Source organism: Erythrolamprus reginae, chromosome 6 (genome assembly GCF_031021105.1).
Source record: "Erythrolamprus reginae isolate rEryReg1 chromosome 6, rEryReg1.hap1, whole genome shotgun sequence".
Taxonomy (NCBI): Eukaryota; Metazoa; Chordata; class Lepidosauria; order Squamata; family Dipsadidae; genus Erythrolamprus; species Erythrolamprus reginae.
The window spans coordinates 84593574-84611125 of record NC_091955.1 but is presented as its reverse complement, the minus strand read 5'-3'; the positions used below and the strand labels follow the sequence as shown (position 1 = coordinate 84611125).

The 17552-nt window shown below is 41.4% G+C and overlaps 1 protein-coding gene and 1 pseudogene across 1 annotated transcript in view; one reads left to right on the top strand and one right to left on the bottom strand.

Annotated features, from left to right (window-relative positions):
* Positions 1 to 4459: 4459 nt before the first annotated feature.
* On the bottom strand, positions 4460 to 4735 carry LOC139169064 (small ribosomal subunit protein eS21 pseudogene; annotated as a pseudogene).
* A 3492-nt stretch (positions 4736 to 8227) lies between these two features.
* Positions 8228 to 17552, top strand: part of HDHD5 (haloacid dehalogenase like hydrolase domain containing 5) — a 16232-nt gene continuing 6907 nt past the window's right edge. The window contains exons 1-6 of the mRNA XM_070756480.1: positions 8228 to 8528; positions 9548 to 9754; positions 12284 to 12396; positions 13444 to 13537; positions 14499 to 14532; positions 14748 to 14922. Coding sequence (XP_070612581.1) covers positions 8382 to 8528; positions 9548 to 9754; positions 12284 to 12396; positions 13444 to 13537; positions 14499 to 14532; positions 14748 to 14922 — 770 coding nt within the window. The 5' untranslated portion in view covers positions 8228 to 8381. The remainder of the gene's footprint in view (positions 8529 to 9547; positions 9755 to 12283; positions 12397 to 13443; positions 13538 to 14498; positions 14533 to 14747; positions 14923 to 17552) is intronic.

Below are 17552 nucleotides of genomic sequence, written 5' to 3'. Positions count from 1 at the left end.
CCTGTGAAATTTTTCCAGGCTCGGGTTCTTAAGTAGAAAATGGTTCTTAAGAAGAGGCAAAAAAATATTGAACACCCAGTTCTTATCTAGAAAAGTTCTTAAGTAGAGGCGTTCTTAAGTAGAGGTACCACTGTATGTTCTTATAGATAGCAACAAACACAAATAGCTACTCTTTCATTCTGCTTTATTAGGGGAATCTACTCTGCAGATGCAAAAATAACAATTGTTTGAAATTACTGCTGACCTAGGGAAATAGTGTGTCCTTTAGATATTGGTAGCAATATTTTTTGTGTTCTCCTAGTCTTGTCTCCTTACGATGCTTTAGTTTTGTTCTTTGTTGCTCTTTCTGCCTCTTCAAGATGCTTTATCCCTAATTTTAGAGCACAGCAGGGTGAGTGGTTATATTGTCAAGGGCCCTGCGGTGTTTTGTCAACCATATTGTGCTAACCCACTCTACCGCGAGAGTAGAGCTCGCTTGACTGCGTATCTTCTTGACTGTGTTTTCAAAATTGATACCTTGCCTCACAGGGGCAGCTTATTTTGATAATAAATAAATGCAGTCTCCTTTCCCTAGTGTTATAAGTAGGCTTTTTCTGGGTGAATATGATTTGTGTGAGCTCCTTCAAACGAAAAACCTTCTGCGGGGAACGATGTCTCTTTGCTGAATGGCTCTGACCTCCATTACTGGGGAAGTTGAACTCTGTACTAGCCATGTGAAGAAATGGGAATGAAATTGGTCTGACCCTGAAAGCACAAAAGGGTTTATTCCCTGGAACATCAAAGAAATCCTTCCAGAATGATATTCTGAGATAACCTGTTCTGTCGGGCTCTCTGGTAGAATCCTCCCGAAAATTCACAGGTACAAATTTCAGATACACATACGTTTGGAAATTCAAAACAATGTTCTTTATAATGAAAATACATTTAAACTAAGCCCTCTTTTGGAATAGCAAAGAGCACTTGTCTCCAAACAAACTGGTAATTTATACAAGTCCCTTCTCAGTTCTGTGATACTTAGCTTGCAGCTGTGAGGCAATTCACAGCCCTTCTTTCACAAAGTGAAACACACTTTGCTCTGGTTTAGTTTCAAAGCGGGGGAAAATCAGCACACAAAAAGTCAAAGTCAGTAAAGCAGTCACGAAACACAATGATCAGATAATCCTCCACAATGGCCAATTTATTTTATTTATTAGATTTGTTAAATTGCTGTACTTTCCTAAGGTTGGTAGCCCACATTCAAGTTACAACCATTAGCCAGTGCTCAAAGTTACTATGGCGTTGTACTTGCACTTAGAAGATTGTAATAGCATCCACATAGTTATGTGGCCCAAATTCAGGCACTTGGCAACTGGCATGTGTTTATGATAAGTGCAGCATCCTTGGTTTTGTGGTGATGCCATTGGCAACTTTCCCAAACATCCCAGAAGCAAAGTCTCCTAAAAGACTGCATGATTAACTGCACTGATTTACTTAACTGTGGCAAAAAAAAAAAGATAATAAAATCAGGCTCAGCTCTTTAAAAAACAATACAACCTCCTGGGTTAGCAATGGAATTTCTGTTCCCGATTTGGTCACAAATCAAGGATTACCTGTACATAGTAATCAATAGTCAGCCTGAATTAATGCAGGATTAATAAGAACAGAAGAAAGCACAAAATACATATCATATCATAGAATTATGATCCTAAGAAATATCTAGACTTGCTGACAATTAGACTTAAATAACCAGCATTATTCCTGTAAGATAGTGCAGGGATAACCAACCTTGGCAACTTTTAAGACTTGGGGATTTCAACTTCTAATTCAAGTGAACTTCTGATTGCCACTTTTTGGGTCCAAATTAATATGTGGATACTTGTAATTTTCTTTTGTTGTTGTTGTTTTGAACATTTACTGGTTTATTCAATTTTAGCATCTCAAACTAGAGTAAAACTGACATTTTTTTAAAAAAAGTCCTCAAAACATAAAAAAGTATATGGAGTTTTCTATCCTGCACTCTCGTCGGTACTGTCTCCCCATCTGCTTTTCCTCCCTCCTTTCCCCCTCCTCCTTTTAGCATTCTGGCTTTCTTAGTGTTGTGGTTGGCTCTGGCCTAGCTCCTGCCCCAAGGAATGTGGAGGTGGATGTGGGGGAAACATCCACATGCCACAGGCCTGTTTTGCTCCCGATAGAATCTCCTGACGAAGGCTCCTCTGACGAAGGAAGCGTGAGTGGCAGGGAAGAGAGGAGTTTGGCAGACAGCCCAGGAGGAGATCAATCATCCTTATCCCTGGATTCTGAACAAGAACTTATGACAGACCCACGCGTGCTTAGAGTGATGCATAGGAGAGAACAACTGAAGGATTATTACAGGAGATAAGTGAGGCCACCTGTGGTTGGGTGGGGCTGCTGTAATTAGTGCTACAGATAAAAAGAGCAGCAGGTGGGTTTAGCCTTGTGGAAGTTTATCTGATTCATAGTTTCGTCAAGATCGTGGTTTTACTGTTTCCCTGTTCAAGACTGTGTGTGGACTTTCTGGACTTTGGAATTGGACTCAATTTCCCAGTTACTGGGTGAGAAATTGGATTGCATTTAACCTGTGCCTTGTGTGTACCAGAAAATCCCTTTGACATTTAAAAAAGGGAGTTTTTTCTGCTTTTCTGTTGATAAAGACTTTTGGTTTTCCTTCTATCGTGGGGTGTGCGTCCTTTTGGACTAATTACCCTGTAATTACGGGCGGTTGGAACACGCCGGCAGAACACTTAGCACCCTTTTAGAAGTTGGACACGTGCACACACAGTGTTTAAAGATAGGACTCGATGACTTGTTTCAAACAGCTGGGCAGCAAGAGGGAGCAGAGGAAAAAATTGCTGAGTCAGAAAAACAGCAATTAACTTGCAGAGAAGAACTTAGCTGAGCCAAGGCGAGCTGTCCAAAGTCAAGCTGAAGATTTACGATGCCAAGTTCAAGGGAGAGACAAAGTTTTCATTAATTAACATGCCAGGGTCATACGTATCTGGATTCCAGACCAGAGTGACAGAACTGTGCTCAAAGGCAGGTGCTCAAGATGCTTACAGCAAGGGAAAAAAGCACTTTCGGAGAGGCTTCATCGCCTCCCTGTCTGACATGCACAGCTGTTGCCAATCTTCCCTTAAGCTTTACTGCTTAGTTCAGTATCTTGCTTCTCTGCTTGTGAGTTGCACACTTCAGCAGAATGGCGAGATCCCAGGAGGAATTGCCAGGAAATTTGGGGGGAGGGGAGAAGGGGGTGCAAGTGAGTGACTGAAGTAGCCTGAGTCTTACTCTGAGGATATTTATTATTTATTTATTTATTAATCAGATTTGTATGCCGCTCCTCTCCGCAGACTCGGGGCGGCTAACAGCAATAATAATACAATGTAAACAAATCTAATATTTAAGTTAATTAAAAACCCCAATTTAGAAACCAATCATACATACTAACATACCATGCATAAATTTTATAAGCCTAGGGGGAGGGAAAGTCTCAATTCCCCCATGCCTGACAACAGAGGTGGGTTTTAAGGACTTTACGAAAGGCAAGGAGGGTGGGGGCAACTCTGATATCTGGGGGGAGTTGGTTCCAAAGGGTCGGGGCCGCCACAGAGAAGGCTCTTCCCCTGGGTCCCGCCAAACGACATTGTTTAGTTGACGGGACCCGGAGAAGGCCAACTCTGTGGGACCTAACTGGTCTCTGGGATTTGTGCGGCAGAAGGCGGTCCCGAAGATATTCTGGTCCGGTGCCATGAAGGGCTTTATAGGTCATAACCAACACTTTGAATTGTGACCGGAAACTGATTGGCAACCAATGCAGACTGCGGAGTGCTGGTGTGACATGGGCGTATTTAGGAAAGCCCATGATAGCTCTCGCAGCTGCATTCTGCACAATCTGAAGTTTCTGAACACTTTTCAAAGGTAGACCCATGTAGAGAGCGTTACAGTAGTCGAGCCTCGAGGTGATGAGGGCATGAGTGACTGTGAGCAGTGACTCCCGGTCCAAATAGGGCCGCAAGTGGTGTACCAGGCGAACCTGGGCAAACGCCCCCCTCGCCACAGCCGAAAGATATTTCTCTAATGTGAGCTGTGGATCGAGGAGGACGCCCAAATTGTGGACCCTCTCTGATATCCTCACTCCTTTGCTCTTGCTTTGCTCAAGCAAACCAACCCAGCAGGGTTGGAGATTGGAGGGAATTTGTTCAGTCAATTCTTTAAAAACAACAACAGGAAATCCTCAATTGAACTCCAAAGTGAGACATTTATTGAATGAGTTTCCTCATTTTACGATCTTGTTATATTTAAGTGAATCACTGCAGTTCATATCACAATTTCCCCATTGACTTTGCTTGTGAGGCAAGCTGATTCCACGATCCCAGAGCATTGTAGCCATATTTGCAACCAAATATGAATCAGTTTCCAATTATTTTATTTTCTAGGAAGTCCCACGTCACGACATTTTTTTCAGTTAAAATTGCTTGGAAACAATTCCATCATTTTTTGCCCGTTGTAGAATTGAGTCATCAGACTCTCCCATCCGACGGATTGCTCCCCAAATGGCATATGCTTTGAACTGGCCATTCACTCTGCCTGTGGCTTTGTCAACTTCTGCAACATTTATTTGGGTGGAAGCATGGTCTTTAGCACCAATTATCCGATTGCAGAGCATTTACGAGGCACGTAGAGAGCTACAATTTCCCCAGCGTCGTTCTGCATTATGCTTCTTTAACTAGCCTCAAATCAGGTGCAACAGATTTCTCCTTATGTGCCACAAGCCCAGGCTGGAAAAGTAGTCTGGAATTTTTTTTAGGGCCATTATAACTTCCAACAGTCACTAAAGGAACTGTTGTAAATCAAGGACTACCTGTAAAGCATGATCTCCCAGGGAACTCTTAGTAACCTCTCATGGAACTCCAGTAGCGAAATCCAGTTTTAAATCCAGTTTAATTTCCATATAGATTAAACAAATTTATTCTTAAATTCATATGCCTGACAGAGCCACTTCTTTTAATTACTATTATCAAGAGGTTCTGGGCTGTCCTTATCTGGACATGTCTAACAAAAGTCTAAAAAATTAACTATAGCCAGAATAATAATCAGGTACAGGGTTGCTTGAATTTGGATTCCTGCACCAAATAGATGCTGGATTCAAGAGCCCAGAAGCTCTTCTAGTTTTATAATTCTTATGTTGTCATTTTTATGAGACGCTTTGTAAACCTAGGGAAGGGTAGATGTTAACTTTCTTAAATAAATAAAAGCTTCCCAATGGGACAATATGAGATAGGATAGCATAGCATAGCATAGCGTAGAATAGCATAGAACAGAATAGAATAGAATTTTTTATTGGTCATGTGATTGGACACACAAGGAATTTGTCTTTGGTACATATGCTCTCAGTGTACATAAAAGAAAAGATACATTTGTCAAGAATCATGAGGTACAACACTTAATGATTGTCATGGGGAACAAATAAGCAATCAGGAAACAATCAATATAAATGGTAAGAATACAAGCAACAAAGTTACAGTCATACAATCATAAGTGGGAGGAGATGAGCCATGTGAATGATGAAAGATTAATAGTAATAGTAAAGCAGCCTTAGTAAATAGCTTGACAGTATTGAGGGAATTATTTGTTTAGCAGAGTGATGGCATTCGGGGAAAAACTGTTCTTGTGTCTAGTTGTCTTGGTGTGCAGTGCTCTAGTCTATAGCGTCGTGTTGAGGAGTTGAAACAACTTATGTCCAGGATGCGAGAGGTCAATAAATATTTGAATGGCCCTCTTTTTGACTCATGCAGTATACAGGTCTTCAAGGGAAGGTTGAAAGTAATTGTTTCTTCTGCAGTTCTGATTATCCCCTGAAGTCTGTGTCTGTCTTGTTCGGATAAAGAACTGAACTGGTGCAGATGACAGAATCATATAATAATATAGATTTTAAGTAAGTCATTGCTTCAGATATCAACACTACCCAGATAAATATGTTAAAAGGAAGTGAGCTATTTTTCATACAGTATTATTTCACGGAAAAAAAATACATATTTTATTTAAAATTTATTTTCTTTTGAAATTCAAAAAACCCCTAACTAGCAAGTACCACTTTTTTCCGTCGAAGTAATAAATACATATTTAAAATTTTAATTGGGAGGGGTTTATATCATTGTATGCTTTCCAGTTTTTAAGTTTAGTGTGAAAACTTTATCCTAAATCTTCCTTTAGTCTGAATCACGATTAAATTTCTGGAACTACGGTAGGTAATTCATATTGTCGGCAGCATTAAAAACGAACCAAAACACATCTCGGTAAATAATTAATTATAGCCGGAACTCTTCCTGAAAGACTTTGCATTCTGGGAGATGTAGTTTGAGGGTTAACCAATCAGGAATGTATAGAGTTGAAGGCCGTTAAGAACTACAAGCTCCAAAATGCTTCAGAAAAAAGACTATTTGCTGGCGTCCCCCGCGCTCAAACGAATTGGGCACAAATTCGTGAAGGCTCTTTTGGACTCTGAGGGAGGCCGCCGGAGCCTTTGCTCGGTTTCTTGTCGACCGAACACCATCGCTTTCTTTCTTTCTTTCTGGGCATATTATTGAGGAACGGACTTCGTATCCCCTTTGTGATGAGCTTCGCCCCGGTCGTGCGCTGGGTTGTTGAGTTTTGTGAAGAACGATGGGAGGCGAGGAATAAGGGGAACTTGGAAAATAAGTTGGTCCAGTCCAGGGATCGTCCAATCTTGGCCCCTTTAAGACTTGTGGACTTCAACTCCCAGAATTTCTCAGCCGTCAAAGCTGTCTCCAAGAGCTCAAAAGCTGGCTGAGGAATTCTGGGAGTTGAAGTCCACAAGTCTTAAAGCGGCTAAGGTTAGAGTCTCTCTCTCAAGTCTCAACCTTTATTTTTGCTGTGGGAAGAACATGAGTTTCAACACCGATCCGGAGAAAAAGCCCCGGCGTTATTTCATTGTGCAATAAAGACGTAGAAATTCAAGTTATTCCTTTCTTCCCTATTCCTCCAAAGCATGGTTCTCCAACCTTGGCAATTTTCCTCAGAAGCACATAGGGAGTTTTTATTATTTATTCATTCATTCATTCATTCATTCATTCATTCATTCATTTATTTTGTCCAATATACAATACACATTGAAGAGAATAGATATGTAATAATATAAATACAGAAAAGAATAGAAGAAAAGATATAAAAGTATAGGCGAACATATTTGAAAGGAAGAAAAGATAAATGAGATAAGGAGAGACAATTGGACAGGGGATGGAAGGCACACTGGTGCACTTATGTACGCCCCTTACTGACCTCTTAGGAACCTGGAGAGGTCAATTGTGGATAGTCTAAGGGAAAAATGTTGGGGGTTATTTTTTACAGTCAAGTTTGGAGCGGTTAATATGAAGTTTGAATCTGTTGCGTGCTCTTGTGTTGTTGCAGTTGAAGCTGATGTCCTACGAAAGCAGACTATCAATCCTAGGTCTAGAAAGCTTACAACTACGATGCCTAAAACACGATCTAAGTATTGCCCACAAAATCATATGCTGCAACGTCCTGCCTGTCAATGAGTACTTCAGCTTCAACCGCAACAACACAAGAGCACGCAACAAATCCAAACTTAATATTAATCGCTCCAAGCTTGACTGTAAAAAATATAACAATCAAGTTGTCCAAGCGTGGAACTCATTACCGGACTCAGTAGTGTCAACCCCTGACCCCCAACATTTCTCCCTTAGACTATCCATGATTGACCTCTCCAGATTCCTTAGAGGTCAGTAAGGGGCATACATAAGTGCACTAGCCTGCCTTTCGTCCCCTGTCCAATTGTCCCTCATTATCTCATATATCTTTTCTTCCTTCATATATCGTCTCTATTTTTATATCTTTCTTTCTCTCTTTCTCTATTTATTTGTTTGTTTATTTATTAATTTATAATTTATTTATTTATTTGTCCAATACACAAAACACATCAAGGGGAATGGGCATGAAGTATTACATACAAGGAAAAGATATGAAAATGGAGAAGATATCTTCTCTTTATATATAATACTTCATGTCTATTCTCTTCAATATGTGTTGTGTATTGGACAAAATAAATAAATAAATAAATAAATAAATAATTTTTAAAATCTGCGAAATCCTCTCCCCCCCCCCCCACCCCCCAGGGTTCCCCGCCTGGAGGGTTTCAAAATAGAGCCGCTTTCGGGGGTGAAGCCCTCATCCACCCTTTCCTCGGCCCGCGAGCAGTGGAGCCTGGGAACTGTAGTTCCCGGCTCCTCCCAGCGCCTCTGGGTCCCTGCGATCCCATGTGATCTGGCCGGGATTGGCAGCTCCCGGCCCCCGGGCTTCCCTCGGGCAGGGACGGTCCGCCTGGGCAGGCAGGCGAGGCCGGCGGGCGGATGGCTTGGCGCTGCTGGCGCCCTGGGAGCAGAGTTGCCGCGCTGGGAAGGGCGCTGCGAGCCGGCGCCGAGCAAAGCAAGGCCGGGTCCGGCCGCTTGTCCTGCCTCAGCCGCGGCTTGGCCCCCGCAGCCGCCGGGCTCCATCAGGTGAGCCGAGCTTTCCCTTATGCCTTCGGGGTTTGGCTTTTTTGTGACCTTTCCCAAGGAGAGCCAGCCGGGCGAAAAGGCGCCAAGGTCTTTGTCCCCTTCGGCCTCCAGCCGAGCTGGCGGGGGATTCCCTGGCCGGGCTTGTAAAGGGGATTCCCCCCTGAAACTCCGGCGCTTTAAATAGTTGTTTGGTGTGACCTCCGAATTCGTGCGGCCGCTAGTTCGCCATTGCACTCACACGGCCCACGTGGAAAAGGGCATAGAAGGAAGCGGGTAGCCCTCGGCTTTTTTCCAGACATCATAATAATAAATTAGAAGGGACCTTGGAGGTCTTCTAGTCCAACCCCCTGCTTAGGCAGAAAACCCTACACCACTTTAGACAGATGGTTATGCAACATCTGCTTAAAAACTTGCAGTGATGATGAATTAGACTATAGCAGGTGAATTGTTGGAAGGTTATAAATGTGAATAGTTACTACTTTTGTTTATAAGATCTAGAGAAGAATAGCATAGCATAGCATAGCATAGCATAGCATAGCATAGCATAGCATAGCATAGCATAACAGAGTTGGAAGGGACCTTGGCTATCTTCTAGCCGAATAGAATAGAATAGAATAGAAGAGTTGGGAGGGACCTTCAAGTCTTCGGAGAGGGGCGGCATACAAATCTAATAATAATAATAATAATAATGATGATGATGATGAATAATGATGATGATGATGATAATAATAATAATAATAATAATAATAATAATAATAAAGGTCTTCTAGTCCAGTGCTTCCCAACCTTGGCAACTTGAAGATATTTGGACTTCAACTCCCAGAATACCCCAGCCAGCGAATGCGCATGTTTGCACAACTGCAGATTAATTAGGGAAATGGCTTGCTTGTCGGCAGATATGGCTCCACAAGCCATCTATGGTTCGCCATCATTGTCTTATGGCAACTCGTTCTTGCTGTTCTTTGTAAAACCAACATTACACCTAATCTCAATTCCCTTTGACATTTTGTCCACTGCAGCTGACATCTCCTTCATTTGGATTCCTCTTTGATATTGATGGAGTGCTTTTACGGGGCCGGTTAGTCATTCCCGCTGCGAAGAAGGCGTTCAAGAAACTAACAAATTTGAAGGGCCACTTCCGTGTGCCAGTTGCATTTGTAACCAATGCCGGGAATTGTTCTCGGGATAGCAAGGCCGAGGAACTGACGGAAGCCCTTGGATTTAAGGTATCGAGATGACACGTGTTACCAAATCAATGGCCGACTACAAGAGTAGAGTTCTGAAGTACTAAGGAGATCGTTCTCTAAGTCTTGTGCAGGATCTTTGAAAGGAAAAAAGAAACCTATAATGTCTGATTGTAAACTTAGAGCAAGCATGGACAACTGATTGCATCATCTTATTTTGGACTGCAAGTTTTTTATTCCCTTGTAATTGGTATATTAACTTGATCCCAAACTCAGGCTCAACTAACAGTATCTCACTATAGAATTGGTGTAGTACAACTAAAACTGCTTATATTACTTTGATCTAGTGGTTACCAGTACCAGGCTATAAATCAGAGATTGTGAGTTCCAATCATGATTTGAGATGAAAGCTGGTGGGAAGACCTTGGGCCAATCACTCTCTCTCTCTAGCTCAAACCACTTTGTTGGGTTTCTATTATGGGGAAAATAGAAGGAAAGTATGTTGGATATGTTTGCTGCCTTACGGCATTTAAGGGGTGGCTTGATCAAAGTGTATAAAATCATGCATGGGATAGAAAAGGTGGATAGAGAAAAAGTCTTTTCTCTATCACACAATACTAGGACAAGGGGCACTCCCTAAAGCTCATAGGTAAGAAAGTGAGGACAAATCAAGGGAAATATTTCTTCACCCAGAGGGTCATTGGTTTATGGAATTCACTTCCAGAAGAGGTCGTGACAGCTGTCAGCCTTGATAGCTTCAAGGCAGGATTAGACAGATTCGTGGATGCCAAGCGTATAGATGGTTATTGAAACGGATGTCCAAGTGCTGCCTCTATGTTGGTTGAGGCAGGCAGGATTCCCTTGAGTACTACTTGTTGGGGGTCAAGGGAAAGGGAGGGTCTTGCCTTCTCTTTCTGCTCAAGATCCCCATGGACAATTGGTGGGGCACTGTGGGACACAGAATGCTGGACTCGATGGGCTTTGGCCTGATTCAGCATGGCTCTTCTTAGGTTCTTATGTTATTTGTAAAACTAATAAAGGTGGGATACAAATAAATAAACAAAAAGCAAATAAATAAATGGTAGTTCATTTATTGGATATTATTCCTATTTATTTTTATTCATTAATTTATTTATTTGTATCCCTACATTATTATTTTTAGAAGAATAGATGGCAAAGATACCTAATACTTCTTTCCCTTCCTATTTTCCTCACAACAACCCTGTGAGGTGAGTTGGGAGAGAAAAAAGGCTCTTTTTGTTTTCAAGCTGAGGCATTAATAGTACAGCTAGTCCTCAACTTACAACCATTCGTTTAGCGACTGTCTCATATTTATGACATTGAAGTGTCATAAATATGAGACATTGAAACAGAGAACTGTTTCCTCACCTTCAATCATCTTCATTAGAAAGAGCAAGTTTTTTTCTATCGCTCTCTGTTTTCTCACCTTCAATCACCTTCATTTTTATTTCATTAGAAAGAGCACATTTTTTCCTATCATATATGTTGTTTTTATGATGGTTTCTTTTCCAATAAGGCTTCAGTTTCACCTGGTCCGCTTGACAAAGAATGATCCATATAGAAACATAGAAGACTGACGGCAGAAAAAGACCTCATGGTCCATCTAGTCTGCCCTTATACTATTTCCTGTATTTTATCTTACAATGGATATATGTTTATCCCAGGCATGTTTAAATTCAGTTAATGTGGATTTACCAACCACTTCTGCTGGAAGTTTGTTCCAAGGATCTACTACTCTTTCAGTAAAATAATATTTTCTCATGTTGCCTTTGATCTTTCCCCCAACTAACTTCAGATTGTGTCCCCTTGTTCTTGTGTTCACTTTCCTATTAAAAACACTTCCCTCCTGAACCTTATTTAACCCTTTGACATATTTAAATGTTTCGATCATGTCCCCCCTTTTCCTTCTGTCCTCCAGACTATACAGATTGAGTTCATTAAGTCTTTCCTGATACGTTTTATGCTTAAGACCTTCCACCATTCTTGTAGCCCGTCTTTGGACCCGTTCAATTTTGTCAATATCTTTTTGTAGGTGAGGTCTCCAGAACTGAACAAAGTACTCCAAATGTGGTCTCACCAGCGCTCTATATAAGGGGATCACAATCTCCCTCTTCCTGCTTGTTATACCTCTAGCTATGCAGCCAAGCATCCTACTTGCTTTTCCTACCGCCCGACCACCCTACCGCCCGACCACAGTTTTTTTTTTAAAAATGGAACATGGGAGACACTGGAAAAGAGTTTAGCTCATGCTCAACTGGAAAATCCTGGGAATTGAAGTCCATGCCATCTTAAAGAATGGAATGGAATGGAATAGAATAGAATATACTGCTCAAAAAAATATATGGACGCCCGATTCTATACTTGGGTGGGTTATCTGTCCTTCAGTGAAAATGTTGGATCTAGGAGTCTTTCAGTTTTAAAGCTGGCTTTTTCAGTCCACTTTAGAATGGGATGGAAATAATCTGGGCATTAACCAGGCAAATGATTGATGATGGCGGTCTTTGGTAAAAAGTTCGGTTTTCTATCCTGCCCTTTGTCTTTCTTTTTCAGGTCTCTCCTGAATGGGTAATCCTTTCCCATAGCCCACTGCAACTTTTTCACCAGCTCCATGACAAGTGTGTGCTTGTGTGTGGACAAGGTCCTGTGGAACAAAATGCCAGGGAGTATCCTTTTATGTGTCCAAAGCTTTTTCTATTCCTTTTCATCCCACTTCCTTAATTGTATGTTGAGAAACACTGTTATATAATGGGCACAACTGCATGTATTTGTTCGTTTTCTATCCTGTTTCTCTTGGGAGAATTCAGAATGGCAGACATGGAAATTTCCCCTTAATGTTCTCCACCCAAAAACAAGTAAGTTGGGGACAATACAGTGGTACCTCTTCTTACAAACTTAATTCGTTCCGTGACCAAGTCCTTAAGTAGAAATGTTTGTAAGAAGAAGCCATTTTTCCCATAGGAATCAATGTAAAAGCAAATAACGCGTACGATTGGGGAAACCACAGGGAGGGTGGAGGTCCCGTTTCCTCCCAGGAGATTCCTAGAGAGGCCCCATGGAGGCTTCTCCCTGCCTTTTCTGGCCCTGTTTCCTCCCAGGAGATTCCTAGAGAGGCCCCATGGAGGCTTCTTGCCGCCTTTTCCGGCCCTGTTTCCTCCCAGGAGATTCCCAGAGAGGCCCCACGGAGGCTTCTCCCCACCTTTTCCAGCCCTGTTTCTTCCCAGGAGATTCCTAGAGAGGTCCCACAGAGGCTTCTCCCTGCCTTTTCCGGTTACAGTTTTGTAGGCTCAGGTTTGTAAGTGGCAAAATGGTTCTTGAGAAGAGGCAAAAAAATCTTGGACACCCGGTTCTTATCTAGAAAAGTTTGTAAGTAGAGGCATTGTTATGTACAGGTACCATTGTACAGTAAGAGGCCCAAATCATGCAATTAACTCCATGGAGGAATGACAACTTAGATGTAGATCTCACTGCTTCTGGGCCTTAGTGGGTTGCTATCGGTGCAGTAGACAATTTCACACCAGTAGCCGCCACCAGATTGTGCAATTTGCATGCGACCGCTCCAGTGGCATTCCTATGGGCACCGCCAACCAGAGGGTCGCTACCGGTTCGGGCAAATTGATCCGAACCGAGAGGAACCCACCTCTGCTTATAAGTCAAGAACTATCTATATTTCTGATCATTTTTCTATGCTATTCTTTGACCATCTGAAATAGCTTGGGATTTCAGCATATCCTCACCATTGAAGACATCAGGAAAGCCTTTCCTTTGTTAGATATGGTGGATCAGAAGCGGCGGCCTAAAGAACTGGCAAGTATTAACCTGGGCATTAAAAAAAATGTGCTGTAGGGGCGAAAGATAGATAAACTTTATGTCCCTATAAAAGTTACAAAGTAAACAAAATATGTATAAGGTACTTTCAACTATCTTATTTCCACACGGGCAAACACTTCCTGCTGTGAGTGCTGATAGAAGAACATTATCTGGCTTTAAAAAGGGCTATTCTCAACTGAGATAAAGTTAGGTTTTTCAGATAATAGGCATCCCTATTTGTTAATTATTCAGGTAAACACAGCCTGTTTACTCAGAAATTAAATAATTGGTTGATTTGATCACAGCCCATAGAGATTATAAATTATAGATGAAGCCCATATGAAGCCAATTAATTCCATTCCTTTGCATTTATGATATAAGAAAAGCTCTTAAGGACATCAGGGACAGGGTTCTCTTAGCTGATTTGAAGCTAAGTCTTCAGCTTTCTTTAATGTGTCATTTCTCATAGAAAGGAAGTACACTGCTCAAAAAATAAAGGAAACACTTAAACAACACAATATCACTCCAAGTAAATCAAACTTCTGTGAAGTCAAACTGTCCGCGTAGGAAGCAACACTGTCAATCAATTTCACATGCTGTTGTGCGTATTCAACTTTGTACAGAACATTCAATGAGAATATTTCATTCATTCAGATCTAGGATGTGTTCTTTGAGTGCTCTCTTTATTTTTTTGAGCAGTATATTTTATTTATTTATTTATTCATTCATTCATTCATTCATTTATTGGATTTGTATGCCGCCCCTCTCCGTAGACTCAGGGCGGCTATTTTGTTCAGAAAAATAAAATGTTAGGGGTGAAATTTCTGAGAGAGAAATAAGATCCAGCTGGACTTCTCTTGCTTTCTGGATTTGATAAAATTTGTTTCTAAATTTGATTATTTTCTCTGGCAATTCCTTGGCTCATTTGCTTAAAATTTATTTCTTTTTCTTTTTATAGCCTCCTCCAACCATTGACTTTCCCACCGTAGAAGGTAACTATCGTTGGGTACCTTTGCAGTTTTAAGAATACAGTTTGCTCTTCTTAGGTCAAACTTAATTTGTGGTCTTGATCAGGCTAAAAATAGCACTAGAAAAATAAGAAAAAAAAGTTGTGGATGAGCTAATGAATAACATTGTAAAAAAAATTAGAAAGTGTGCTGTGCAAACATGCTTGTTTAAAAGGTTGTCTGGTTTTCTCCAATTTTAGGAATAATCCTGTTGGGAGAGCCAGTAAGGTGGGAAACGTGTCTTCAGTTGATTATTGATATACTCCTAAGCAATGGGAATCCAGGAGTAGAGTTTGCTTCTGTGCCCTATCCACACATACCTATCGTTGCTTGCAACATGGACCTCTTGTGGATGGCAGAAGCCAAGATGCCAAGGTGAGCGAAATAACTTGTGGGGATGTAGGTCTCAATTACATTTCTTAATCATTTTCTCCCACTCAACCAAATATCATCACCGTGTTTTCCCAAAATTGAATACTGAAAATAGAATATTGAAAATCAAATAATGAATATAGAATATTGAATACTGAAAATAGAATATTGAAAATCAAATAATGAATATAGATGATTGAATATTGAAAGTAGAATAGAAACATAGAAACATAGAAGACTGACGGCAGAAAAAGACCTCATGGTCCATCTAGTCTGCCCTTATACTATTTTCTGTATTTTATCTTAGGATGGATATATGTTTATCCCAGGCATGTTTAAATTCAGTTACTGTGGATTTACCAACCACGACTGCTGGAAGTTTGTTCCAAGCATCTACTACTCTTTCAGTAAAATAATATTTTCTCATGTTGCTTTTGATCTTTCCCCCAACTAACTTCAGATTGTGTCCCCTTGTTCTTGTGTTCACTTTCCTATTAAAAACACTTCCTTCCTGGACCTTATTTAACCCTTTGACATGTTTAAATGTTTCAGTCGTGTCCCCCCTTTTCCTTCTGTCCTCCAGACCAGTGTTTCCCAACCAGTGTGCTGCGGCACACTAGTGTGCCGCAGGACATGGTCAGGTGTGCCGCGAGCCCGGCCTGGCTGGAGCTTCCCTGGCGGTGATGGCAAGTGAGCTTTTGGGGCCCGGTGGGAAGACGTCAGCCACTGTTGCTTCTAAGCTGCATCGGCGTGTGCCTGCACAGCCATTAGGAAACCCCCCCCCCCGCTCAATGTTCCCCAGGATTTTGTAAATGTGAATAATGTGCCGCGGCTCAAAAAAGGTTGGGAAACACTGCTCCAGACTACAGTGTTCCCTCGATTTTCGCGGGGGATGCGTTCCAAGACTGCCCGTGAAAGTCAAATTTCCACGAAGTAGAGATGCGGAAGTAAATACACTATTTTTGGTTATGAACAGTATCACAAGCCTTCCCTTAACACTTTAAACCCCTAAACTGCAATTTCTCATTCCCTTAGCAACCATTTAGATTATTACTCACCATGTTTATTTATTAAAGTTTATTTAAAAAAATATTTATTAAAGGCGTACGAAAGTTTGGCGATGACGTATGACGTCATTGGGCAGGAAAAACCGTGGTATAGGGGAAAAAACAGCAAAGCATTTTTTAATTAATATTTTTGAAAAACCGTGGTATAGCCGTTTCGCGAAGTTCAAACCCACGAAAATCGAGGGACCACTGTATACAGATTGAGTTCATTAAGTCTTTCCTGATACATTTTATGCTTAAGACCTTCCACCATTCTTGTAGCCCGTCTTTGGACCCGTTCAATTTTGTCAATTTGAAAATATTTAAATGCACGTGCAGCCGGTCCCTGCCATTTCCTCTGTTTAGGGTTAGGGAGACAGAGCTGGAAATCAGGTAAGATGCTAAGAGAAGCCCAGTCTTGCTTCATATGCCCCAAAATAATAAGATCTCCCCAAAAATAAAGCCAAGTACCTATTTTGGGGTTCAAAAAATATAAGACAAGGTCTTATTTTGGGGGGGAAATGGTAGCATTGTTAATAAATCTCTTGCAGAATATGCCATTCCAAGTCAGTTTGCATGCGCTAGAAGCTGATTGTTATCCATTAGACAAGTTGTAATTTGTCATTATTTTAGGAAGGTGGGGGACCTTTGTTTATAAAATAATTATAGTTTAGGATTCTGGTATTTAAAATATTGCTTTCCTTTTGTTGTGGTTGGCTCTGGGCCAGCTCCTTCCCCAAGGACTGTGGGGGTGGATGTGGGTGAATCCTCCCAGTGTCAGAGGCCTGTTTTACTGCCGACTGCCTTGGACAGCGAAGTGTTGTCTGAAGCAGGGAGTGACTGTGAAATGGGACCCTCAGAGGGGGGTCTGGCAGGCAGTCCATTAGGAAGCAATTCACCATCCTCTTTATCTTCACTGGACTCTGAGGAAGAAGCATTTAGTGATGTACGTAGGCGAAGAGCCTTGAATAGGAAAGAGCAGCTACGTAGGTATTACAAGAGATAAGAGAGTTCACCTGTGGTTGGGTGTGGTTCAACTAATTAGGGCTACTGTTAAATGGGCCTCTCAGTGTGGAAGATTATCTGTTCGTGATAGTGGATGTGGCTTGACTATCCGGTTTCTCCAAGGACTCTGTGTTTTGATATCAGGATTCTGAACGTAAATCATATTTAAACGTGTGAGTTGGACAGCATCTGAAGGGGAGTAGCTGTGATGACTTCACAGCTAATTGTTAATTGCTTTGAGTTTGTTTTTTGTTATTTCACTGCATTCAAGTCTGTTTGCTTTGAAAGTGAGCCCTTTGACTACAAAAAGGGGGTTTTGCTTCTATTTTTCTGTGGATAAAGAAAGTATTCTTGACTTTTCACGTATGTGTGTCAGTTTTGGCTACCTTTGCATTTAATTAGAGGTTTGTGCAGAGAGCCGGCAGAACACCTTTATGTTATTCAACCTGTGCAGTCAGATTCCTTGGTGGGCCTTGCTTATGGACGTACCAATAACTGTTAATGTGATAGCCAGGAGTTGGGATTTTTGAGGAATATCCCCATTATGATGCCTTTATGTCCAGGCATTTACGGGTTAACAAA